Raw genomic sequence first — 24595 nt, 5'->3', positions numbered from 1 at the left:
CTCCTTCTCTTCTTTCTTTCTTTCCTTCTTTCTTCCCTCCCTCCCTTTCCCTCTTCCTTCCTCTTCACCCTTCCCTCCTCTGCCTTTTCTCCTTCTTTCCTTCTTTCCCTTTCTTGCTTTTGCTCTCTTCCTCTCCCTTCCCTTCTCATTCAATTTTTCCTTCCTTCCTTCCTTCCTTCCTTCCTTCCTTCCTTCCTTCCCCTTTTTTCTCCCTTCTTCAGTGCCCTCCCTCCTCTTTCTTTCTGCCTTCCTTCCCTCTGTGGCTACATTTGCCTCTTGCCCTTTTTAAAAAAAATAGTGCATAATTTTTTTTGGTTAGGCTTCATTTTGACTCTTCCGTCCCATAAATATTTTACGCCACAATTTCTAATATTAAAGGACGCTTTGGTTTTTGCTGCATCTCGACTTTGGCAATTTTTAAGTCGTGTGGAGCACAATTCCCAGAATCCCCCAGGCCACCATGTCTCATTGCTAGCTGCTGGGGAATTGTGGGAGCCCACACAGCTTATATTAAAACACTGGCTTGCCTCGCTTCTAAGCATTTCACTGCTGGAGGCCAGGCTGCTGGCAAATCGCAATTCCTTTATTCAATTTAGAGCTCTTGCATCTACAGAGTAAATTTTTATTCTTTTTTAATCTGAAAAAGCAGGAACGTAGGACTATTTAAGTGGGGGAAAAACGGGTGAAGCGGAACGAAGGATCCCAGAGAAAAGTTGCACTCGGAAGCAGAGGACACGAACCCACCGGAACCGTGAGGTACTTCCGGCTTGTGGATTACCCTTTCCCCACCCCCCCCTCCCCTTTTCCATGACTTAAACGAACACAAATGCCCGTCGTTAAGATGGCGGACCGGGGGGGGGGGGGGAAAGCGCCGCCGCTCTAGTCAGGCTATTCAGAGACGCGCTCTACGCCCTTTGGAGGCCGAGAGGGGGAGCGGCGGCGGCGGCGGCGCTCGCGTCACTTCCGGCACGCCGACCCGGTGCGGACGGGGAAGTGGGCGGGGCTAAGGCACTTGGCGCAGCTGGGCGCAGCTGGGAGGTCGCGCGCTTGAGGCTGGCCCGGATTTGTGGGGAGGGGGGCGTCTTCTGCCCGCCCCCAGCCCAGATTTGAGGCAGTGGGGCCAGAGAGGCAGCCGGGGGCTCGGGGGCCCGAGAGAGCAGGGGAGGGTTAAGGGAACCAGGTATCTGGGGAGGCGACGAGGGTCCCAGGTGGCCGAGGGGGGGGGCAAAAAGGGCATTTAGGGCTCTCAGGCCCAAGAATAACGGGGGGGGGGAGAGGAGGGGGCAAGGGAACAAAGAGGGGGGGCTCCAATGAGAAGGGGGGGCTCCTAAGGGACCAAGATATTGCAAGGGGGGGGGGGAGAAAGGAGGATGGGAGGGGGGTGTCCCAGACCTCTGAGGATTGGGGGGGTGCAGGGATGAAAGGGGGAGAGCAGCAGGGAGGTAGGGGGAGAGGGACAGATAGAATGGGAGGGGCTCCAAGATATTGCAGGGGGGGGAGAAAGGAGGATGGGAGAGGGGTGTCCCAGACCTCTGAGGATTGGGGGGGGGGTGCAGGAGGGAAAGGGGGAAAGCAGCCGGGACGGTAGGGGGAAGGGATACAAAGGGGGAGAGTAGCAGGGAGGTAGGGGGAGAGGGACAGATAGAATGGGAGGGGCTCCCAGATATTGCAGGGGGGGGGTTGTCCCAGACATCTGAGGATTGAGGGGGCAGGGGTTAAAGTGGGGCAGCAAGGAGATAGGGGTGGGGGGGCTCGAGATAGACTTCAAGGAGAATGGGGGGGGGGCTCCAAAGAGTCCCAGATATTGCAAGGGGATGGGAGAAGGGAGGATGGGGAGGGTGTTCCCAGACCTCTGAGGATTGGGGGGGGATGCAGGGATGAAAGGGGGGGGAGGGCAGCCGAGAGTTAGCGGTGGGGGGCATTAGATAGAATGGGAGGGGCTCCTAAGATTCCTAGTTATTGCAGGGGTGGGAGGATGGGGGTGACGATTGGGGCGGGGGACCCAGAAGTGAAAGTGGGGCATCAGGGAAATAGGGGTAGGGGGCCTGAGGAAGCAGGGCTTCAATGACAGTTGTAGGGGGGCGGGCTCCTAAGGAACCCAGATATTGCAAGGGTGGAGAAGGGAGGTTGGGGGGTGGGAGGGTCCCAGACCTCTAAGGATTTGGAGGGGCAGGGCTAAAAATGGGGCAGCTGGGAGAGAGGGGTCGCCCGAGGAGGTAAGGCTTCAGGGAGAATTGGGGAGCTCCTAAGCGGCTCAAACATTGCAAGGGTGGAAATAGGGGGGAGGGGGATCCCAGACCTCTGAGGACTGGGAATGAAAGTGGGGCAGCAGGGAAAGAGGGGTGGGGGGGTACGAGGGAGAATGGGGGGGGCTTTAAGGGACCCAGACAGTGGAAGGCCGTGAGTAGGGAGGATTGTCCAGGATTCTAGGCCTGCAGGGTGAGAATCCCAGAACCTTCCCCTCTGGGGGAGGGGCGGCAGGGAGAAAGGCATTTGGGGGGGGGCAGCTTGAAAAGCACCCCAACTTCTTGTCTCTTTCCCTTGCAGCTCCTGCAAAGCTCCAGCACCGGATCGAAAGGGTGGGGCGGCTGCTCCTTCTTCACGCCCCACGAGGAGATCCAGACAGATATCTGACTCTCAGTTGCTTCCCCCCCCCCTCACCTACCCACTCAGGATCTCCCATGGAATGGCCGGTCCTCCTTTGACTCTGCCGCTGGAGGGGTCGCCCCCCCCACCTCCCCGAAGGATGTAACACGCCCTCGGTTTCGGGGGGGTGGCAAGAGAGGGGGGGCTGCAGTAGTGGTGGTGCGACACCCCCTCCCTCCCTCCTCTCTCTTTCTCTCTCTGCAGTCTGGTGGGAGGGGGTGGGCATGATGGCTGCTGCTGCTTCCTAGCTGGTGAAGATGGAGAAAGCTGTGAGCAACCTCAGCTCCATCGTGCCGGCTTCGCGGCTCACGCCGGCCTTCCCACCCGCCGTCAAGTTGGGCCTGACGACGCTGTACACGACTTTGTACGCCTTGCTCTTCTTCTCGGTTTACGCCCAGCTCTGGCTGGTGCTCCTCTACCGTCACAAAAAGTTCAGCTACCAGACCGTCTTCCTCTTCCTCTGCCTCTTCTGGGCCGCCCTGCGCACCACGCTCTTCTCCTTCTACTTCCGGAACACGCTCAAGGCCAACCACCTGCACCCCTTCTTCTTCTGGCTCTTGTACTGCTGCCCCGTTTGCCTCCAGTTCTTCACCCTGACCCTCATGAACCTCTATTTTGCCCAGGTAAAGGCTGTTCTGCTTCAACCGTGGCCCCAGGGGGTTGTGGGTAAATGGCAAGATGGGAGGCAGTGGTCCCTAAGCCTTCTGGGTAAATGCTCACCTACCCACGTGGCAGCTGGGGACTTATGGGTACGGAGGAAAGCAAGAAAGAATATTTGTAGGTCAGTGTTGAGATGAGGGGGTCCTTGGTGCTCTCTGAGCTTGGTGGTTTTCCTTGCGGGTGTTTCATGACCCAACTAGGAAACATCATCAGTGCTAGAAGGGGGAAGGAGGAGGAGGAGAATTGTGGGGTCCTTGGTGCTCTCTGAGCTTGGTGGTTTTCTTGCAGGCGTTTCTTTACCAACTAAGTAACATCAGTGCTAGAAGGGAGTAGGATTTGCAGAATAGAGGAGGGGGAGGAAGAGGAGGAGGAGAATTGTGGGGTCCTTGGTGCTCTCTGAGCTTGGTGGTTTTCTTGCAGACGTTTCAAAACCCAACTAGGTAACCTCATCAGTGCTAGAAGGAGAAGGAGGAGAGTTGTGAGGACCTTGGTGCTCTCTGAGCTGGGTGGTTTCCTTACCGACGTTTCATGACCCAACTAAGTAACATCATCAGTGCTAGGAGGAGGAGGAGGAGAGTTGTGAGGTCCTTGGTGCCCTCTGAGCTTGGTGCTTTTCTTGCAGACATTTCACGACCCAACTAGGTAACATCATCAGTGCAAGAAAACAACCAAGCTCAGAGAGCACCAAGGACGCTTTGCAAAGAGGATAACTTGATCGGCACTGACTGATCTTCCATGAATTACATCTTAGTTCTATTTGCTGTGTGCATGTTTTGGCTTACAGAGATCTGAAGTAGAATAAATTACAATTCTTTATAGAATGGAATTCTTCGTTGGCCAAGTGTGATTGGACACACAAGGAATTTGTCTTTGGTGCATCTGCTCTCCCTGTACATGAAGAAAAACAAAATAGAACCCATTCTTCAAGAATCGTAGGACAACACTTAGTGATAGTCATAGGTTACTAATAACCAATCAAATTGTACTAGGAAACAGTATAAATGTTAAAGATACAAGCAACATGGTTATAGTCATAAGTGGGGAGAGAGAAGTACTAGGAAAGAAGAGAATAATAATAATAGTAATACAGTCTTAGTAGATAATTTGATAGTGTTGTGGGAATTGGTTGTTTAGCAGAGTGATGGCATTGGGGAAAAACTCCTTGTGTCTAGTTGTTCTGGTGTGCAGTGCCCTATAGCGTCGTTTTGAGGGTAGGAGTTGAAACAATTGATGTCCAGGATGCGAGGGGTCTTGTAGATATTTTCCCGGCCCTCTTTTTGACTCGTGCAATATTCTGGCCCTCAACAGAAGGCAGGTTGGTAGCCATGGTTTTTTTCTGCAGTTCTGATTATCCTCTGAAGTCTCCGTCTGCCTTGTTGGGTTGCAGAGCCAAACCAGACAGTTATGGAGGTGCAGAGGACCGATTCAATCATTCCAGACTCAAAAATTATATATCTATTTTGAACACACACACACACACACACACACACACCCGCCCCTCCAAACCAGTGTTTGTCAACCTTGTGGGCTTTTAATATGTGTGGACTTCAACTCCCAGAATTCCCAAGGCGGCATATTGTCGTGATACGCTGATTCTTTCTGTAGATAATTTTAATGGGATTTTATCTGTTAGTGATAAAAATCCACAGTATTCATAAGCAGTTTATCCCAATTCACAGCAAAAAGTCTATAAACTTGTATTTAGGTCTCAAATCATGTTATGATTAAAAGTAACAGGATTGCCTTTCTTTCCATCCAGGATGCCAATTTTTTTAAAAAAATCACAGGGGCACCCCCCCACACACACACATACACAACAGAGTGTTAATATTTTGCGTTGTTAGCACTTCTGTGTTCAGAAAAAGGGCAAAAGGAATGAACTCACAACCTTATCAAAGCCACAAGGAAGCCTTATCAGTAAATTAAGATAGCAGAATAGCTAGTGGTTTAAAAATGCTTGCAAATTGTTTTTTCACTCTCTTTCTCTGTCTCTTTCTCTCTGTCTCTTTCTCTGTCTATCTCTCTATCTGTCTTTCTGTCTCTGTCTGTCTGTCTCTCTTTCTCTCTCTGTCTCTCTATCTGTCTCTTTCTGTCTGTCTGTCTTTCTCTCTGTCTCTCTATCTGTCTTTCTGTCTCTGTCTGTCTCTTTTTGTCTCTCTCTCTCTGTCTCTTTCTCTCTCTGTCTCTTTTTCTGTCTGTCTTTCTCTGTCTCTTTCTCTCTATCTGTCTTTCTGTCTCTCTGTCTCTGTGTGTCTCTTTCTCTCTCTCTCTCTGTCTTTCTCTGTCTCTTTCTCTCTGTCTCTTTCTCTCTGTATCTCTGTCTTTCTGTCTCTGTCTGTCTGTCTCTCTTTCTCTCTCTGTGTGTCTCTTTCTCTCTCTGTCTCTTTCTGTCTGTATCTCTCTGTCTTTCTGTCTCTGTCTGTCTCTCTTTCTCTCTCTGTGTGTCTCTTTCTCTGTCTCTTTCTGTCTGTCTTTCTCTCTGTCTCTTCTCTGTCTCTATCTGTCTTTCTGTCTGTCTCTCCATCTCTCTTTTTCTCTCTGTCTTTCTCTTTGTCTCTTTCTCTGTCTGTCTGTCTGTCTGTCTGTCTCTCTTTCTCTCTCTGTGTCTCTCTGTCTGTCTCTGTGTCTGTCTGTCTCTCTCTCTCTCAGTGCATATATCCCGTCGATGTGCAGAAATTGACATATTGCTTTTGTGTCTGCAAGCGGGTTGCAACAACTGAGTTGCCTAATTGCAGCTGAGTAGCAACTCCAGCACTTTGGATATGTGTGTGGTGCATATCTTGCTACTGTGAAGTGTGTTATCAGGAGGAGGACTCCCAAACCAGATAAGGAGAGGGACAGGGACAGTGTGCAAAATTATTCTGGTTTAGCAGAATTGTGGTTTGTCGTCCCACTTTTTGTAAGCTAAGAATAGAATTGATGCATTTCTCAGCTGTGCATTAAGACAGCTCCCTTAGGAACCAAGTTCAAGGTCATTCGGTCATTTTGGCGAGGAATTGACTGTGTTCCTCCCTTCATTTGAGACAGGAAGCTAAGATTTCTTACCCCCTCCCCAAGCCTTATAGAACCTGGTGCCTTCTCTTGCCCTAGTTCCCATCATCCCCAGCCACGGGATGGCTTTGGGTAATAGGGAATGTAAGCTTGAGAAAACCCTGTTTTCCCTGGCCTTTGGAATGCTTCTGATATAATAACAATGGACTTATATGCCACTTTACAGTGCTTCACAGACCCTCTCTAAGCGTTTAACTCAGTCGGCATCTTTCCCCTCAACTACCTGGGTCCTCATTTTACCCACCTGGGAAGGACGGAAGGCTGAGTCAACCTTGAGCTGGTCAGGATCGAACTGCTGGCAGTGGGCAGAGTTAGCCTGCAATACTGCATTCTGGAAGGTAGGTAGGTAAGAAGGAAGGAAGGAAGGAAGAAAGGAAGGAAGGAAGGGTCAACCTTGAGCTGGTTAGGATCAAACTGCTGGCAGTGGGCAGAGTTAGCCTGCAATACTGCATTCTGGAAGGTAGGTAGGTAGGTAAGAAGGAAGGAAGGAAGAAAGGAAGGAAGGGTCAACCTTGAGCTGGTTAGGATCAAACTGCTGGCAGTGGGCAGAATTAGCCTGCAATACTGCATTCTGGAAGGTAGGTAGGTAGGTTAGGTAGGTAGGAAGGAAGGAAGGAAGGAAGGAAGGAAGAGTCAACCTTGAGCTGGTCAGGATCGAACTGCTGGCAGTGGGCAGAGTTAGCCTGCAATACTGCATTCTGGAAGGTAGGCAGGCAGGAAGGAAGGAAGGGTCAACCTTGAGCTGGTTAGGATCAAACTGCTGGCAGTGGGCAGAGTCGACCTGCAATGCTGCATTCTAATAGGAAGGGAGGGAGGGAGATAGCAATAGCACTTAGACTTATATCCTACTTCACAGCGCATTACAGCCCTCTCTAAGCGGTTTACAGAATCAGCCTATTCCCCCCAGCAACCTGGGTCCTCATTTTATCGACCTCGAAAAGACAGAAGGCTGAGTCAACCAACTGTGGGCCTGGTGAGATTCGAACTGCCAAATTGCAGGCAGCTGGCAGTCAGCATAAGTGGCCTGCAGGACCGCCCTCTAACCACTTTAAAACGTAACATTTTAATGGCATCCCACTTCTAGCAAATGCAGGCAGCGCCTGCCCCATCAAAATAGAATCGAAGCGGGCCGCTGAAAACCCCCTCTGCCTCCCACCCCACCCCACCCCCCCAAAAAATAAAACCAATGGTCAATTTTATTCTCCTTTTCAGGTGGTTTTTAAAGCCAAAGCGAAATATCGTCCTGAACTGATCAAAGGCCTGTGAGTATTTGTTATTTCTCCAGCATCTTCATGGGGTGGAAAAACCCACTCCTTGACTTACAACCATTCACTTCGTGCCCGTTCAGTCACGACGGCAGCTTACATCCGTTTTTCACACTTTTAACGATGGTTGCGGCATTCCTCCGTGGTCGTATGATCAAATTCAGGTGCTTGGGCCGCTTGAGAGCAGCAAGAATTGCATTTGCACAAGATTGGAGAAATTAGAACAGCCCGCCTGGCGGAAACATAATTCGAAAAATACTGGATAGGTGCAGAGATGGATAGATTGACGTTGAAAATAAAAGATAAAGGAGATAAAGAGTATTATTCAACATGGGATAGGTTTTTCAGTGGTTAGATATCAGAGGTAGAAATTAGAAGAAAGATAAATAAAAATAGATAAATAAATACATAATAAAAATAAATAAAAATAAACAAAAATAAAAAATAAACAAAAATAAGAAATAAATAAAAATAAATAATAAATAAAAATAATAAATAAAAATAACAAATAAATAAAAAGTTCGGATGCTTGGCAACTGGCATGTACTTATGACAGTTGCATTGTTCCGAGGTCACATGACCCCCTTTTGCGACCTGACAAGTCGAGTCACCGGGGAAGCCGGATTTGCTTAACAATCAGATTTACCAGCTGCAGGGACTCGCTTAACAAATGTGGCGAGAAAGGTCGTAAAACGGGACATAACTCATTTGACAACGGTCTGGCTTAGCGGCATAAAATTTGGGGCTCGATTGTGGTCGTAAGTCGAGGTCCACCTGTGTCGTCAATGTTGTTTACATCAGAGGGGCTTTGTTGGTCCCGAAGAAATAAGTTGTGGGATCTTGTCAGTCGCTCCTTTCTCAAAGTTGGGTTGTTTTCCCTAGGTTGCTGGTGCGAGGGGCGTGCTTTGGGGCCAGCGTCCTCTTCCTGGCGGTGAACGTGGCGTGCGCCGTGCTGGTGCGGGCAGGCCAGGCTGAGCCCTGGGCGGTGGTCCTCGCTCGAGTTCTCATCAGCGACTCGCTGTTCGTGCTGGGAGCCGTCTCGCTCGCCCTCTGCCTGTTCCTCGTGGCCCGTGGCTCCCCCTCGACACGCATCTACCTGGAAGCCAAGGTGCCCCCTTCACTTTTTGCCCTGTTGCAGAATATTCTCCTATTCCATTCCAGTTCATTCCATTTTGTTCTTCATTCCAATATTTCTTTCCTATTCTAGTCTGTATTCTATTCCTATTCTTCTATTATGAATCCTATTCTATTCTATTCCTATTCTTCTATTATGAATTCTATTCTATTCTATATTCTATTCCTATTCCTATTCTATTATGAATCCTATTCTATTCCTATTCTTCTATTATGAATCCTATTTTATTCTATATTCTATTCCTATTCTATTATGAATCCTATTCTATTCTATATTCTATTCCTATATTTCTATTATGAATTCTATTCTATGTTCTATTCCTATTCCTATTCTATTATGCATCCTATTCTATTTTATATTCTATTCCTATTCTATTATGTATTCTATTCTATATTCTATTCCTATTCTATTATGAATCCTATTCTATTCTATATTCTATTTCTATTCTATTATGTATTCTATTCTATATTCTATTCCTATTCCTATTCTATTATGAATCCTATTCTATATTCTATTCCTATTCTTCTATTATGACTTCTATATTCTATTCCTATTCCTATTCTATTATGAATCCTATTCTATTCCTATTCTTCTATTATGAATCCTATTCTATATTCTATTCCTATATTTCTATTATGAATTCTATTCTGTATTCTATTCCTATTCTATTCTATCCTCCAGGATTGGGCGGCCTATAAATAAAATTAAACTTGAAACTTGAAACTATTATGAATCCTATTCCTATTCTTCTATTATGAATCCTATTCTATTCCTATATTCTATTCCTATTTTTCTATTCTCTTTCTATTCTATATTCTATATTCTGTTCTATTCCTATTCTTCTATTGTGAATCCTATTCTATTCTACTTTATTCTATTCTATATTCTATATTCTATTCCTATTCTTCTATTATGAATCCTATTCTATTCCTATATTCTATTCCTATTTTTCTATTCTCTTTCTATTCTATATTCTATATTCTGTTCTATTCCTATTCTTGTGAATCCTATTCAATTCTATTCTACTCTATTCTATTCTATATTCTATATTCTATTCCTATTCTATTATGAATCCTATTCTATTCTACTCTTCTCTATATTCTATTCTATTCCATTCTATTCTATTCTATATTCTATTCTATTCCTATTTCTATTCCTATTCTTCTATTAAGTGACGCGGTGGCTCAGTGACTTAAGACGCTGAGCTTATCGATCAGAAAGGTCAGCAGTGTGATGGTTCGAATCCCTAGCGCCGTGTTAAGGGTGTGAGCTCCCGTTCCTTGTCCCAGCTTCTGCTAACCTAGCAGTTTGAAAACGTGTGTAAAAAAGGCCAGTAGAAAAATAGGAACCACCTTTGGTGGGAAGGGAACAGTGTTCTGTGCGCCACCGGGGGCGTTGAGTCATGCTGGCCACATGACCACGGAGACGTCTTCGGACAGCGCTGGCTCTTCGGCTTTGAAACAGAGATGAGCACCGCCCCCTAGAGTCGGGAACGGCTAGCACATATGTGCGAGGAGAACCTTTACCTATTATATTTTTCTAGCTTTTAAAATTATTCCCGGTTTCCATTTCACCCTTCCAGTGCCTCTTACAGACCGTAGCAAAAATGTATTATGATGCCCCAAGCCTGGTGTTTTAATCTGCAATAACCCACCTGCAGACTAATCGCCTCTTTCTGAAACAGGGCACTACGCTGTGCCAGACGGCGGCCATGGGGGGAACCATCGTCCTGCTCTACGCCAGCCGCGCCTGCTACAACTTGGCAGCTTTGGCCCTTTCGTCCCGCACGCGGCTTGACTCCTTCGATTACGACTGGTACAACGTCTCCGACCAGGTGAATCCTTTTGGGGGGGAAGCCGAAGAGCAGCTGGGGGGGGGAGGGAATCTCCAGCATCTTGGACTACGCTTTCTGTTCTGACCTCCTCCTCCGTCCAGGAACAAAAGCCGAGACACACTTAATGAGAATGTCCTTTAATAGCAAGTCCAGACTCTCGGTGGCTGAAAGCCAAGTAAACAAACAGATAAGGAGTTTGGCAGCAAGCCCGAACAAACCTTGGCAGCAATGCAAACAAACTCTGGCAGCAATCCAGCCTGCCAAGTTAGTTTCTCTTTAGTCCAAGCGTTGACTTCTGCAAGAAGGGCGTGGCACAAGCAGTCTCTTTTATAGTCTGGAGAGGAGCTTAATGACCGTCAGCTGAGCGTAATTACCTCCTGTAATTATGTATTTGTTCTTGACGCCGAGTAGCCCTTCGATGGCGTGCATCCCGGAACAACTCACTGCTGGTTTCTGGATCACTCTCCCTTGTCTCCTCCCCACTGATCCAAGGCTCAGGCACCACCTGGTGACCAACCAGCCTCTCTGCGCCCTGCTCAGAGTCAGAACCCTGTCCAGGGTCCTCCACATTCTCCAGGGCCGACTCCTAGGGCCCCTCGCTTTCGGAGTCTGGTGGCAGCTCCAACGGCTCCTGCTGGGCCACAACAGCTTTCCATCCTCCTCTCCCTTGAACAAGGAAGCCTGGGGCAGTTTTCCCCAGGGCTCCGAAAAGAAGAATACTCAAATGCCCACTTCCGTACTATCCGACTGGCAAAGCTGGACGGGTGGCTGGCATGCTTTGTAGCCCATTTATTCGCTGTCCTTGAATTGTGACCCTTTAGGGAACCTGCCCATCATGGTCCTAAATTGGAACACCCACATAACCAATAGTTTTTTTTTTAATTCTTCCAATTAAATTACTTATTTATTTTTGTTACCTAATAAACATTTCTTTTGTGAACAGAGTATTGTCTGAATTCCCCCTTTAACTTTCCCACCAAAAGACATCACTCATTTTACATTATACTTCCCTTATTTCCAAGTTTAGCCGTATTATTTTCCTTCTGTTTCCAATTTCGAGTTTTTAACGTGCCCAAGCCATGTAGTTTTTCTTCTTTCTCCTTCAAAATAAACAATTGATCCGTTCTTTTCCATTTCTGTTTTCCATTAACAACAGGAACCTTCCAAGTTTCAAGTTTGATACAATCAACACGACATAATTATTTATCAGCTTTAAGGTTCTTAATATAAATTCCCGCACGTTCTAATTCAAACATATTTTTTACCTTGTTAACAATCTCTTTCTACTGGATCATATCATTGTGCTCTTCTCCTATTTCTATTTTTTTTTCTCTCTTTCTTCTTTTTACCACATAACCAACTTGGTTTTATAATATTTCGACCGTGGGACACTGCCAACAAATGTAAATAAGGCCCAAAGTAACCCCCCAGGGAGGTCCATCGCAACTTGGAATATTTGCTAAGTGACCAGTCATAAACCGAGGAGTGCCTGTAAAAATTTGGGAGTAAAGAGGTGTGTTTTATGACCTGGTCTCTTCCCCCCCCCCCTTCCAGGCCGACCTCATAACCGATCTCGGGGACCAAGGTTATATCGTTTTTGGACTCATCCTCTTCGTTTGGGAGTTACTGCCCACTTCGCTGCTGGTGGGATTTTTCCGGGTGCATCGGCCGGCTCAGGATATGGTGAGTGGGACGTTCGGAGGGGAAGAGACTCTGGATTTTAATGGCGGCGCTGATATCGGGGGCGCGAAAGAGCAGGAGACTCTTGAAAGAGTGCAGAGAAGAGCAATAGAACATTCTATTCTATTCTATTCTGGAGACTAAAATATATGACGAATGGTTGCAGGAACTGGGTGTGTCTAGTTGAATGAAAAGAAGGACCAGGGGAGACATGATAGCAGTCGTCCAATATCTCAGGGGCTGCCCCACAGCCATTTCTATAGATAGAAGATAGATAGGCAGGCAGGCAGGCAGACAGACAGACAGACAGATGATAGATAGATAGATAGATAGATAGATAGATAGATAGATGATAGATAGATAGATAGATAGATAGATAGATAGATAGATGATAGATAGATAGATAGATAGATAGATAGATAGATGATAGATAGATAGATAGATAGATAGATAGATAGATAGATAGATAGACAGACAGACAGACAGACAGACAGACAGATAGATAGATGGATGATATTGGATAGATAGATGAAAGATTGATTGATTGATTGATTGATTGACAGACATGATATTGGATAGATAGATGAAAGATAGATAGATAGATAGATAGATGAGGAGGGAGATAGATGAAAGATAGATAGATAGATAGATAGATAGATAGATAGATAGAGCAGGAGGAAGGAGATAAGTATGTAGGTAGGTAGATAGATGAGGAGGAGGGAGGGAGATAGATAGATAAGAAGAGAGAGAGAGAGAGAGAGAGAGGCCTTACCGTGAGTGGCGTGGTGGCCTAGAGGTGGCGCTCTCGGCTCACAATTTGGAGGCTGTGAAAAGGGGTTGTGTTTTACTTAACAGGGTGGATTAAAAATAATTTTAAATCGGGTTTTTTAAAAATTTAAATCGGATTTTCTTTTTATCACATTTATTTTAATCAAATACTTTTGGAGTAAAAATCTATCTATAGATGGTTTTCCATTGAAGGTAACATTCATAATTTAGTTTGCTCAGCCTGAAACGGAGCTCAGTGGGGTCGCATGAAGCTGTCTATTCTGCAATATTGGGACTGTCAGAGGAGCCGTCGCAGGACAGAGATGACAGTGGCTCTTTCCACAATTATGATTTAAATCGCGTCGATTTAAATCCGATCCAAGTTCCTAGTCCCTAAGTAACAGGGTGGATTTGATTTAAATCGAGTCGGTTCCAATCAAGCCTTTTTACTCGTGATTTGATTTGTGACTCGATTTAAATCGGCTCGATTTAAATCGAATCCGCCCTGTTAACTTAGGGACTAGGAACTTAGATCTGCCGAACGCGGTTGCTGTGCAAGGAAAACAAGCCAGCCAAGAAGCAGCCAAATAACCAGCCGGCAAGGGGAGGAAAGCTGAAATGGTCTTTTCCCTCCCCTGACAGAGCGCCAGTCGGGTCTTCAACCGTCAGCTCGGTGTCTCCCGTTCTTATTTCTTCGACTATCCTGGGCAGCGAGAAAACGAAGGACTGACTAGCAGGTAAATTTCCCTTTTCCCCATCCTTCAAATACCCAAGAAAACCTTCCTGGTAACACAGGAGGGGAAACAAGAGAGGGAGAGAGGGGGAGAGAGAGGGGGGGCGAGAGAGAGGGGGAGAGAGGGAGAGGGAGAGGGAGGGAGGGAGAGAGGGGGAGAGAGAGGGGGGGGGAGAGAGGGGGAGAGGGAAAGAGAGGAGGGGGGAGAGGGGAGAGAGGGGGAGAGGGGGGAGAGAGGGGGGAGAGAGGGAGAGGGGGGGGAGAGGGAGAGAGGAGGGGGAGAAGGGGGAGAGGGGGGGAGAGGGGGGGAGAAAGGGAGAGGAGGGGGAGAGAGAGGGAGAGGGAGAGAGGGGGGAGGAGGGGGAGAGAGAGAGGGGGAGGGGGGGAGAAAGGGAGAGAAGGGAGAGAGAGAGAAAGGGAGAGAGAGAAAGGGAGAGAGAGGGGGGAGAAAGGGGGGGAGAGAGAGAGAAAGGGGGAGAGAGAGAAAGGGGGAGAGAGGGGGAGAGGGAGAAGGAAAATCCTTCTTTTCTTCTTCTCCCCCTACTCCCCTTCCATCTTCTCCTTCTCCACTTCCCCCTCTCCTTCTCTCCTTCTCCTCCCCTTTCCCGTTCTTCTCCTTTTCCTCCCCCTCTTCTCCCCTCCTTCCCTGTTCTCCTCCTCATCCCCCCTCTTCTCTTCCTTCTTTCCTTCTGCATGAGGGTCCGAATCTTGTCCACTCCTCCCTTCGTTTCTTCTCCCTCTTTTCTGCAGCCTGACCGGCGGACGAAGCAACAGCGGGACCTGCTACGGCTCGATCAACCGCAGTGGGGAGCACGACTGGTTCGGCGGCCACCCGCCCACCGCCCCCCTTCTGTTCTCGCAGGCGGCCGCCTCCGGCAGCCATCATCATCACAGCCTTTACTCCACCCCGCAGAACTGAGGCACGGAGGTCGGACGGGAGGGCGGCCTTCCCCCCCTCCCCCGCGCGCCCTTCCCACACACACTTAATGCTGCACACTTGTCTCCTGCGTGTATAAATGAGTGCCGGGTTGCGGGGGGGTGGGGGCAAGAAGGGGAGACAACCGGCATGCAAACAGGGTACTAGATCCACACCACCCCGTTCCCTTCCCCCCCCCCCCTTTACATCCCTCGCTCCCTTCCCTGAATTTTAGCCCGAAAACCTAGGCTCCATCCTTTAATTCTGGAGCTGGTTGGTGATTATTATTTTCTTTTTGCTGGAACCCCTTGAATTTCCCTTAAATATTTAACCCATAGTATATCGAGAACACTCGCACTTTAAACGACATGGGGGGGGGGGGCTGCGCGTTTTATCTTTGGTGTTGTTGAAAGCAGATTTCTGTGAAATGGGCAGAGGGGCATTCTCTTTTTTTTTCTCTCCCCTCCCTTCTCTCCCCCTTTCTCTACCTCCTCCTTTCCCCCCCCCCTCCCTCAAAAAGTAGCCGGTAGCTGCCGTACGATTCGGAATAAGCTTCTGTGCACTTCCGCTAGACACTTTCGCCGTTATTGGTGCTATATCATCGCTTGCCCCTTCCAATAAATGGATTTTGTGTTAGCGACAGGATGTCTGTCCCATTTTTTTCTCAGATGATTAGATAGATAGATAGATAGATAGATAGATAGATAGATAGATAGATAGATAGATGATAGATAGATAGATAGATAGATAGATGACAGACAGACAGACAGACAGACGGAGATGATAGGTAGATAGGTGATAGACAGATGATTGATAGATGATAGACAGAAAGAGACAGACAGACGGAGATGATAGGTAGATAGGTGATAGACAGATGATAGATAGATTGATAGATTGATAGATTATAGATGAGAGATAGATTATAGATGAGAGATAGACAGACAGACAGACGGAGATGATAGGTAGGTGATAGATGATGGATGGATGGATGGATGGATGGATGGATGGATGATAGACAGACGGAGATGATAGGTAGGTGATAGACAGATGATAGACAGATGATTGATAGATGATAGACAGAAAGAGACAGACAGACAGACGGAGATGATAGGTAGATAGGTGATAGATGATAGACATGATTGATAGATGATAGACAGAAAGAGACAGACAGACAGACGGAGATGATAGGTAGATAGGTGATAGACAGATGATAGATAGATTGATTGATTGATAGATTGATATATTATAGATGAGAGATAGACAGACAGACAGACGGAGATGATAGGTAGGTGATAGACAGATGATGGATGGATGGATGGATGGATGGATGGATGATAGACGGAGATGATAGGTAGATAGGTGATAGATAGACAGATAATAGATAGATAATATAATAGACAGAAAGAGACAGACAGATGGAGATGATAGGTAGATAGGTGATAGACAAATGATGGATAGATGATAGATTATAGATGATAGATAGACAGACAGACAGACAGAGATGATAGGTAGGTAGGTAGATAGATAGATAGATATGATAGAGATGACAGATAGATAGATAGATAGATAGACAGACAGACAGACAGACAGACAGAGATGATAGGTAGGTAGGTAGGTAGATAGATAGATATAGTAGCCTATAACCCAATGTTGCCCAGGTGTTTGTTTATAGGGGGAAAATATCCAGACCAAACGTAATTTCTAATGTTGGATTATCCCCCTTACCAGTCACCTTGTGGAGTACCATGAAGCCGTTACCATGGCAACTCCGCTGCACTGCACAGTAGAAGCCATTTTACGGCACAACAGACTGTATCTTAACAGAACACACACACACCGAGGGGTGTTAGGGGTGTCTTACCCCTCACAGTATTTGCTGTTTGGTGTTTTAAGAAAAAACACTGTAGGAACGTTGAAATCAATTTTATGCATTGGTTACACTATTCGTTATCCTATTGGGCTGTTCTTTCGCAGCTCAAAGAGGTCTGCATAAAGCTTGGAGGTTTGTTTTTTTTAGATTTTTATCCCACCGTTTTCAATATTTCTCAGTATCATCATCATTGTTTAACGACCCCATAATCCCTTGCCAGGTGGTGTCTGAGCAACTGAATGGAGCGGAGCATTTACTGGCCCGACGCCCTTGCTGTCGCCAATCCAGAGTTACATTCAGCGGATATAATTCTCAAACATGCCCGCCTTCATTGTTTTATGTGAATGAGCAGAATTCACAGTCACTGAATAAAAAGGGGCTTTGCTTCATGCTCAAATACCAAGAAGGGTCAGAGAAATGCGAAGACCTTACCAATTCTTGACTTCCGAACTAACCAAATATAACATCAACTTCAGACGGCTGATACCGGAAGGCATTATGGCCACGCGACCGGATAAAAGACATAGAATAAACACCGTGGACAAGGGATTTTACAGTCAATATGTTAGTAACGAAGAAGAAGTATAATCTTTATTGCCATTGTTCTTAAATGCAACAAAGTTGGTTGAAGAAGTGGAAGAAAGGGGAAGATTTGGGGTGGAAGAGACTTGAGACTTAACGGAAAAAGAAAGAGCATTACAAATTAAAAGAGGGGAGAAGGAAAGGAAGAAAAGATGGAGAACGAGAGAAGACACCAGGAAACCAAAGAAGTTAGAACGACAAGACAAGGCCAAGATACTGCTAAATGGAAGAGGGGGGAAAAATCGTATCGATTAACATCAATGGAATTAAATACATCCACCAAAAGAAGGAAAATGTTTAGCAAATTAAAAGAAGTTCAATTTGGACATAATAGCAATACAAGAGGTCCATATAAAAGAAAAACAACTGTTAGAATATCCCATTGCATACACCTCATTAGCACAACAAAAAAGAATAATCCTATATATTAAAAAAGGCAATTTCCATCAAACAAATTTACAAGGATGAAGGAAGGAAGAATCTTGATAGCTGAGATAGCCAAGATTGCAAGGTACGAATTCAACTGCAGTTCCCTTGTGGCTACAATTCAACCGTGTTTCAGGACAGGATAGGAGAGAATAGAACAGAATGGAATATAATAGAAAATATAATAGAAAGAAGAATAGAATAGAATAGAACAAACGATAATAGATAATGGAATGGAATAGAGGAGAGATAGAAGAGGAGAAGAGAAGAGATCCAGAGTCGAAGAGGAATGGAATAGAATAGAATAGAATTATTTATTGGCCAAGTGTGATTGGACACATAAGGAATTTGTCTTTGGTGCTGATGCTCTCAGGGTACATAAAGACAAATAAAATAGAATACATTCATCAAGAATCATAAGATCCAACACTTAGTGACAGTCATAGGTTGCTAATAAGCAATCAAATTATACTAGGAAACAAATAAATTGAAAGATACAAGCAACACAGTTATAGTCATGTGGGAAGAGAGAGGTGCTAGGAAGGAAGGGGGGAATAATAGTAATACAGTCTTAGTAGATAATTTGACAGTGTTGTGGGAATTGATTGTTTAGCAGAGTGATGGCATTTGGGGGGGAAAACTTGTGTCTAGTTGTTTTGGTGTGCAGTGCCCTATAGCGTCATTTTGAGGGTAGGAGTTGAAACAATTTATGTCCAGGATGCGAGGGGTCTGTAGATATTTTCACGACCCTCTTTTTGACTCCTGCAGTGTGCAAATCCTCAATGGGAGGCAGGTTGGCAGCCATGGTTTTTTCTGCAGTTCTGATTCTCCTCCGAAGTCTCCGTCTGTCTTGTTGGGTTGCAGAGCCAAACCAGACAGTTATGGAAATGCAGAGGACAGACTCAATCATTCCTCCGTAGAACAGAATATTCTAGGGAGGGTTGCTAAATTCCTTGGGAGTTTGGGCTCTTTTGGGGAGCCCCCAAAATTTTGGGGTGACGTACTTTGGAACCAAACCAGACCCCCAACAGTTGCGCCAACCCCTCCTTGCTCCTCCTGGATCAACTTGTTTTGAGGCCGGAATCGCAGATGGCGAAAGTTGCTTTCTTCGCCTTCTCCGAATCTGGCGGTGAATTCATTCCTTGGTTTCTACTCAATGGTCGTCCAGCCGTCTGGATGTCACCAGGCAAGAGAGAGACGGCCTGGCGCGGTCTGGGAGTTGGCAGACTATCTTTTAAGGAGGAGATTTTTGGAAGAAAAAGAAGAGAAACCTCCGTGACAGGTTTGGTCATCTCTTGCCCACGTCATCCAGGAAACGTTGCCAGGATGCCAGCATGGCTGAAGAGCCAAGTCAGGCTGCTTTTGAGTTTTCAAGTTCCTTGTTCTTGTTTTCTTTCAAGCCACTAATGGCAAATAATAATAATAATAATAATGGTTGGGTTTTCTCTCTTTCTCTTCTCTTCCAATTCTCTTTTCTTTCCTTCCCTCTCTTTTTCCCTTCCATCCTCTGCTTTTCTTTTTTCTTTCCTTTTCCTCCTTCCTTCCCCTTTAACTCCCTTCCTTTCTTCCTCCCTCCCTCCCTTCCTTTCTTTCTCTGCCTGCCTGCCTCCTTTTTTCCTTCCTTCCTTCCCTCCCTCCTTCTTTTCTTCTTTTTTTCTCTCTGCTTACCTCCTTTTTTCCTTCCTCCTTTCCTTCCTTCCTTCCTTCCATCCATCATTGTCCACACACTCTTTCTGGATCTCTGCAGGTATACAGACACCTGCTGAATGCCAAGTGCCCAAACCTTCCTTCCTTCCCCTCTCTCTTTCTTTTTCTTTCTTTCCTTTCTTCCCTCCCTCCCTTCCCTTGTTTTTCCTTCCTTCCTCTCTTTTTATTTCTTTCCTTTCCTTTCTTCCCTTGCTCCCTTCCTCTTGCTTTTCCTTCCTTCCTTCTTTCTTTCTTTCCTTCCTTTTTCTTTCTTTTCTTCCCTCCCTCCCCTTGTTCTCCCTCCGTTTCTCTTCCTTTGTCTCCCTTTCTTCCCTCCTCCTTTCCTTCTTTCTCTCTCTCTCTCTCTCTCTCTTTCCCCTCTTTTATGCACATCCAGCAGACCCCTTAGAGCTCCATGATCCATCCCTCAATGGAACGAAGCGGTTGTGTGAACGCATCCTCTGTCCTTCTCTTCTTCTTCTCCTCCTTCTGTTCTTTTGCAAGGCTGGCCGGGCAGGCGAGACTTCTTAACAGCTGGAACAACATTCATCCTACCCACATTTCTGGGCCTCAGAGATTGACCCAGCCCTTTCAGCCCCCCCCCTCCCCTGGCATCTCCCTGCTTTGCCCACCTTCCTGGGGTTTCCTGCACCCCCCCCATCACAATCAACACCCCCCCTCAGGGCTTGTGGGCATCCCTTGCTCCACACCACTCTCCTCCCTGCCAATTCCCTCTGCCAGCCACGATGCTGTTTTCCTACACTTCCTTCCCTCCCTCCCCAAAAAAACACACCTTATCACAAGTCTTTGGTTGAGGAAGGGGCTGAGAAAACCCCTTGGGGGGGGGAGAGAATACCTGGTGCATCCATTGTGTAGTTGTGTGTGTTTTTTCCCCATGTCATTCCTGGCTCAGCGTTGCTCAAAGAGTTAACCCACAAAGCCTTGCTCATCCTCCGCCCGGTGGGCTGGTTTCTGGGGGCTGGCCAGGCTGGGGGTGATGGGTGAGATGGTCCCGGCAGAAGAGGAAGAGGGAGGGGGGCCAAGAAGGTAGATAAAGGAGACTCCCCCACCCGAGGCCAGCGAGAGCATCCATCCATCCTCCTGAGCTTCCCAAGCGAGTGAGTACCGCCAACAGGAAGGGAGGGTGCCTGGGTTCTCCCCACTGCCCCTCCCCACCCCCTAAGTGCCACTGTCCCCCCCCCCCAGGGCTTTTTGGAAAGGGGGCTCCTGTGTGATCTTGGCTGTGTGTGTGTGTGTGTGTGTGAAGGAGTTAGGAACCCAGACTAAAAGAGATGGTGAAACAGCATTAAATGTGCAAAGCATTCATCGCTCCCCCACGCAGCCGAAACAGTCGTGTTTCCTCCTCCAGGTAAGTGTGTTGCTCCTTTGTTGTTATTGTCGGGTTTTCTATTCCTCTGTGTGTGTGTGTGTGTGTGTGTGTGTGTGTGGAGGTAGCCCAAGGAGGTTTGGGAGGGGCAGAAGCCAAGGCAGGTGTGCCCACCTGGGGCGAGCGACAGGGCGAGGGGCTTGAAATCACTTGAGGGGGTGGCGAAGCGAGAGTGTGCGTGGTCTGACTTGTGTTGATTTGTGTGTGTGTGTGTGTGTGTGTGTGTGTGACAGGATAGGGCAGCACACCTGTGCGGGTTCCTGTCCACGCAGGTGTGTCCTGGGAGTGAGAAACACACCAGTGAGGGGGAAAGGAGAAGGAATGGATGTGCCAGTCGCAAAGCACATGGCATTTTGCTTCTGGGTCACAAAGAGGTGGTGTGTGTGTGTGTGTTAACACAATTTGGGGGCACACAAACACACACACTTGGTGGCCAGCAGGATAAGGGAAAAAGCCAGGCGCTGTAAGTAAAAAACAAAAAACACATTTTTTAAAAAAAATCAAGCATCCCCCCCCCCCCAAAGGAGACAAATCCTCACAGTTTGCAAGCGTGTAAATGAGTGTGAAATTAAAACCTTTGCTCAGCAGGCAGATAAAAGTTAGCGCAAAATCAGTACACCAGCATAAGAAAGGTGGGATGCAAACGATATTTTTTTAAATTGACAAACATGTAAAATACACACACACACACACACAAAACTTAGACGTGCACCACATTTATACAATACAGTACGAACAGGAGCTTCCTGTTCTTTCTAATAGCAATCATCAATCGATACCGCTCACCTTATATTATTTCCCCTCCTATTGTATTTCATTTGGATTTCACCGTTCTTAACCCTCCTATTTTACTCATAACTATTATTTTTTTGAGTTTTGTTATATTCCTTCACTGATTCTTGTATCTTTCCTCCATCCACTTATATCATTTATCCCATATCTGGTAGAATTCTGATTCTTCCTTTCCCTGGATTTCTTTAGTTAGTTTGTCCATTTCGGCACAGTCCATAATCTTTCTTATTACGATGATTTTAAAAGTGATGGAGAGACGGATAGAGAAGAGAAAGAAAAAGAAAAAATGAAGGAAGGAAGGAAGGAAGGAAGGAAAAGAAAAAAGAGTGGGAGGCTTGTAGAGAGCAAGAGAGGGATTGGAGTGTAAAAGAGGCTGAGCCAGCTGTGTGTGTGTGTTGTGGGGAGCAGTGCAATGTTGTCTTGTTGTGAGTTTTGCGTGTTTATTTTTAATTTCCACACCCCTCGCCTGCATCTCCCCAGCTTCCCGAGGAAAATTGGCCTCGTCTTTAGAAAGCGATGGGGAAAAAAACCCATCCCGCGAATTTCCCCTACGAACGACAACTCTGCGAGGTAGGCTGGGCCAAGAAGGGACGATTGGACCAAACTCATCCTGTGTGGGACAACTAGAAGTGGCTCTCTCTCTCCCCCCAATGGCGGCCTATCCCGAGACCCCCAAGTCGATTTGAGCGGCCCGTGGATGGGAGAGAAATTGTTGTGCATGAACGGTGCGTGTGACAAGAAGTGAAAAAGGGCAGAATTTATGGTTTTGCACAACGCCACAATGGAGAAGAGAGCAGACACCTCTTGCTAATGGAAATTGCTGTCACAGGGGTCAAAATGAGGGGCTCTGATGAGGAATGCTGTCGGAGCAGAGAAGAGTAACCATCCCAAGGCTGTCTCAAGGTTCGTGAGACCCAACCGAGCAATCTTCCGGCTCACACAGAACGCTACTTCCTAGAAGAGACAACCTCGCAGGCTTTCCAATTCAAATCCGATTAACTCTTTGTGAAAGACATACACACAAGCAGAAGAAAAGTGGGATGCAAATGATAATTTTAAAAGTGATGGAGAGATGGGTAGAGAAGAGAAAGAAAAAGAAAAAAGGAAGGAAGGAAGGAAGGATGAGAAAGAAAAAAGAAAGAAAGGAAAAGAGAAAGGAAAGAAAGAGAAAGAAAGACATGATGGATGGACGGTGGATGGAAGGAGGGATGGAGAGATGGATGGAAAGAAAGAAAAACAAGGAAGGATGAGAAAGAAGAAAGAAAGGAAAAGAAAGGAAAGAAAGAGAAAGAAAGACAGTGGATGGATGGTGAATGGAAGGAGGGATGGAGAGATGGATGGAAAGAGAAAAACAAGGAAGGGAGGAAGGATGAGAAAGAAAAAAGAAAGAAAGGAAAGAAAGAAAGAAAGTGATGGACGGTGAATGGAAGGAGGGATGGAGAGATAGACGGATAGAGAGATGAATAGAGAAGAGAAAGAAAAAGAAACTGAAGGAAGGAAGGGAAAGAAAAAAGAAAGAAAGGAAAAGAGAGGAAAGAAAGAAAGAGAAAAACAGACACATGATGGATGGCGGTGGATGGAAGGAGGGATAGAGAGATGGATGGAGAGATGGATGGAAAGAGAAAGGAAAAAAAGGAAGAGAAAGAAGAAAAAGAAAGAGAAAGAAAGAAAAATAAAAAGGAAGGAAGGATGAGAAAGAAAAGAAAAAGAAAGAAAGGAAAAGAGAAAAGAAAGGAAAGAAAGACACAGAGACAGAGAGACATGACGGATGGACGGTGGACGGAGGGAGTGATGGAGGGAGATGAGAGAAAGAGAGACATTGTCATGATATATTTCAGATATTTGCCTCTCGAAATTATTCACTTTGCATTTTACCTTTCTTAGGCTGGTTTTAAAAGCTTTGATTTGATTGACAATTCAACACCCTCCTTTCACCCAGCATTTTCCCTCTGGCCGAAGCCTTCTGTCTGATCCAGAAGCTGCCTGCACTGAAGCCCATTTTGAGGCACGGGAGCCAGCTTTTTTTTTGGGGGGGGGGGGTATTGTGCCAGGCTGCCAGCTCTGGAGAGAGAAGCCCTCCCTCCCTGTTGAACTACTGCCTGCTCCATCCAGGCACTGGCCACTGAAGACCTCCTTCTCCCCAAAGGGAAAATCAGAAATATTTTTAATTCACTCATCGGGAGCCAGAGAATTTAATTGCATCCTCTTCGGTTGATCGGGTTTTTTTTGGGGGGGGGGGGGTTGAGGTTTGGCATGGCTCCCACCTTGCCGCAAAATTCTCCTGGCTCCTGACAACAGCGGTGAACATCCACCGAACCGCAAAACTACCTTTGCCAGAAAAATAACTCTTTGCTTTATTCTTGAACTCTGGACCGGCACAGATTTAGAGGTAAGGAAACTTTTTTTTTTTGGGGGGGGGGGGTGTTGATAAACAGATAAGTCTTTGACTTAAAATTCATTTAGATAAGTTAGAACGGCCCCGGGAAAAGTTGACTTACGTGATCGGAATTACTTGGCACACGATTCATATTTATTTCCATGCCGGACTCATGAAATCGCCTTTTGCAGCCTTTGACAAGTTAGCAGTTAGTTAGCAGTTAGACTTATATACCGCTTCATAGGGCTTTCAGCCCTCTCTAAGCGGTTTTACAGAGTCAGCATATTGCCCCCACAGTCTGGGTCCTCATTTTACCCACCTCGGAAGGATGGAAGGCTGAGTCAACCTTGAGCCGGTGAGATTAGAACCGCTGAACTGCAGATAACAGTCAGCTGAAATGGCCTGCAGTATTGCACCCTAACCACTGCACCACCTCGGCTCTCAAGGTGGCGCAGTGGTTAAATGCAGCACTGCAGGCTACTGCTAGATCAGCAGGTCAGCGGTTCAAATCTCACCGGCTCAGGGTTGACTCAGCCTTCCATCCTTCCGAGGTGGGTGAAATGAGGACCCAGATTGTTGGGAGCAATATGCTGACTCTCTGTAAACCGCTTAGAGAGGCCTGAAAGGCCTATGAAGCGGTATATAAGTCTACTGCTATTGCTATTGCTATTGCTATTGCTATCTCAAGGAAACTCAAAGGGGAGGGGGGGAATGGATTCACTTAATGACTATCTGATTCGCTTAACAATGGCGGTGGTTTGTTTAATGGCTGCGGCAAAATTTGTCA

At 46.5% G+C, this 24595-nt stretch overlaps 1 protein-coding gene across 1 annotated transcript; it reads left to right on the top strand.

Moving 5' to 3' along the window:
• The first annotated feature begins 2362 nt into the window (after positions 1–2362).
• Positions 2363–15330, top strand: GPR137 (G protein-coupled receptor 137). The gene is made up of 7 exons (XM_032234062.1): positions 2363–3269; positions 7570–7619; positions 8505–8730; positions 10442–10591; positions 12146–12274; positions 13682–13776; positions 14523–15330. Exons 1-7 carry the CDS (start codon positions 2904–2906, stop codon positions 14689–14691), a joined length of 1185 nt encoding a protein of 394 aa, XP_032089953.1. The 5' UTR covers positions 2363–2903; the 3' UTR covers positions 14692–15330.
• Positions 15331–24595: the final 9265 nt, after the last annotated feature.

This window comes from Thamnophis elegans, chromosome 17, assembly GCF_009769535.1.
Source record: "Thamnophis elegans isolate rThaEle1 chromosome 17, rThaEle1.pri, whole genome shotgun sequence".
Classification (NCBI taxonomy): Eukaryota; Metazoa; Chordata; class Lepidosauria; order Squamata; family Colubridae; genus Thamnophis; species Thamnophis elegans.
This window is presented reverse-complemented; position numbering and strand designations above follow the sequence as displayed.

Excerpts from the sequence above, each read along its gene's own strand:
- GPR137 (XM_032234062.1), top strand. The coding sequence starts at position 2,904 with ATGGAGAAAGCTGTGAGCAACCTCAGCTCCATCGTGCCGGCTTCGCGG. Across the intron at positions 3,270-7,569 it reads TGAACCTCTATTTTGCCCAG|GTGGTTTTTAAAGCCAAAGC; the intron begins GTAAAGGCTGTT and ends TCTCCTTTTCAG. Across the intron at positions 8,731-10,441 it reads GCATCTACCTGGAAGCCAAG|GGCACTACGCTGTGCCAGAC; the intron begins GTGCCCCCTTCA and ends TTTCTGAAACAG.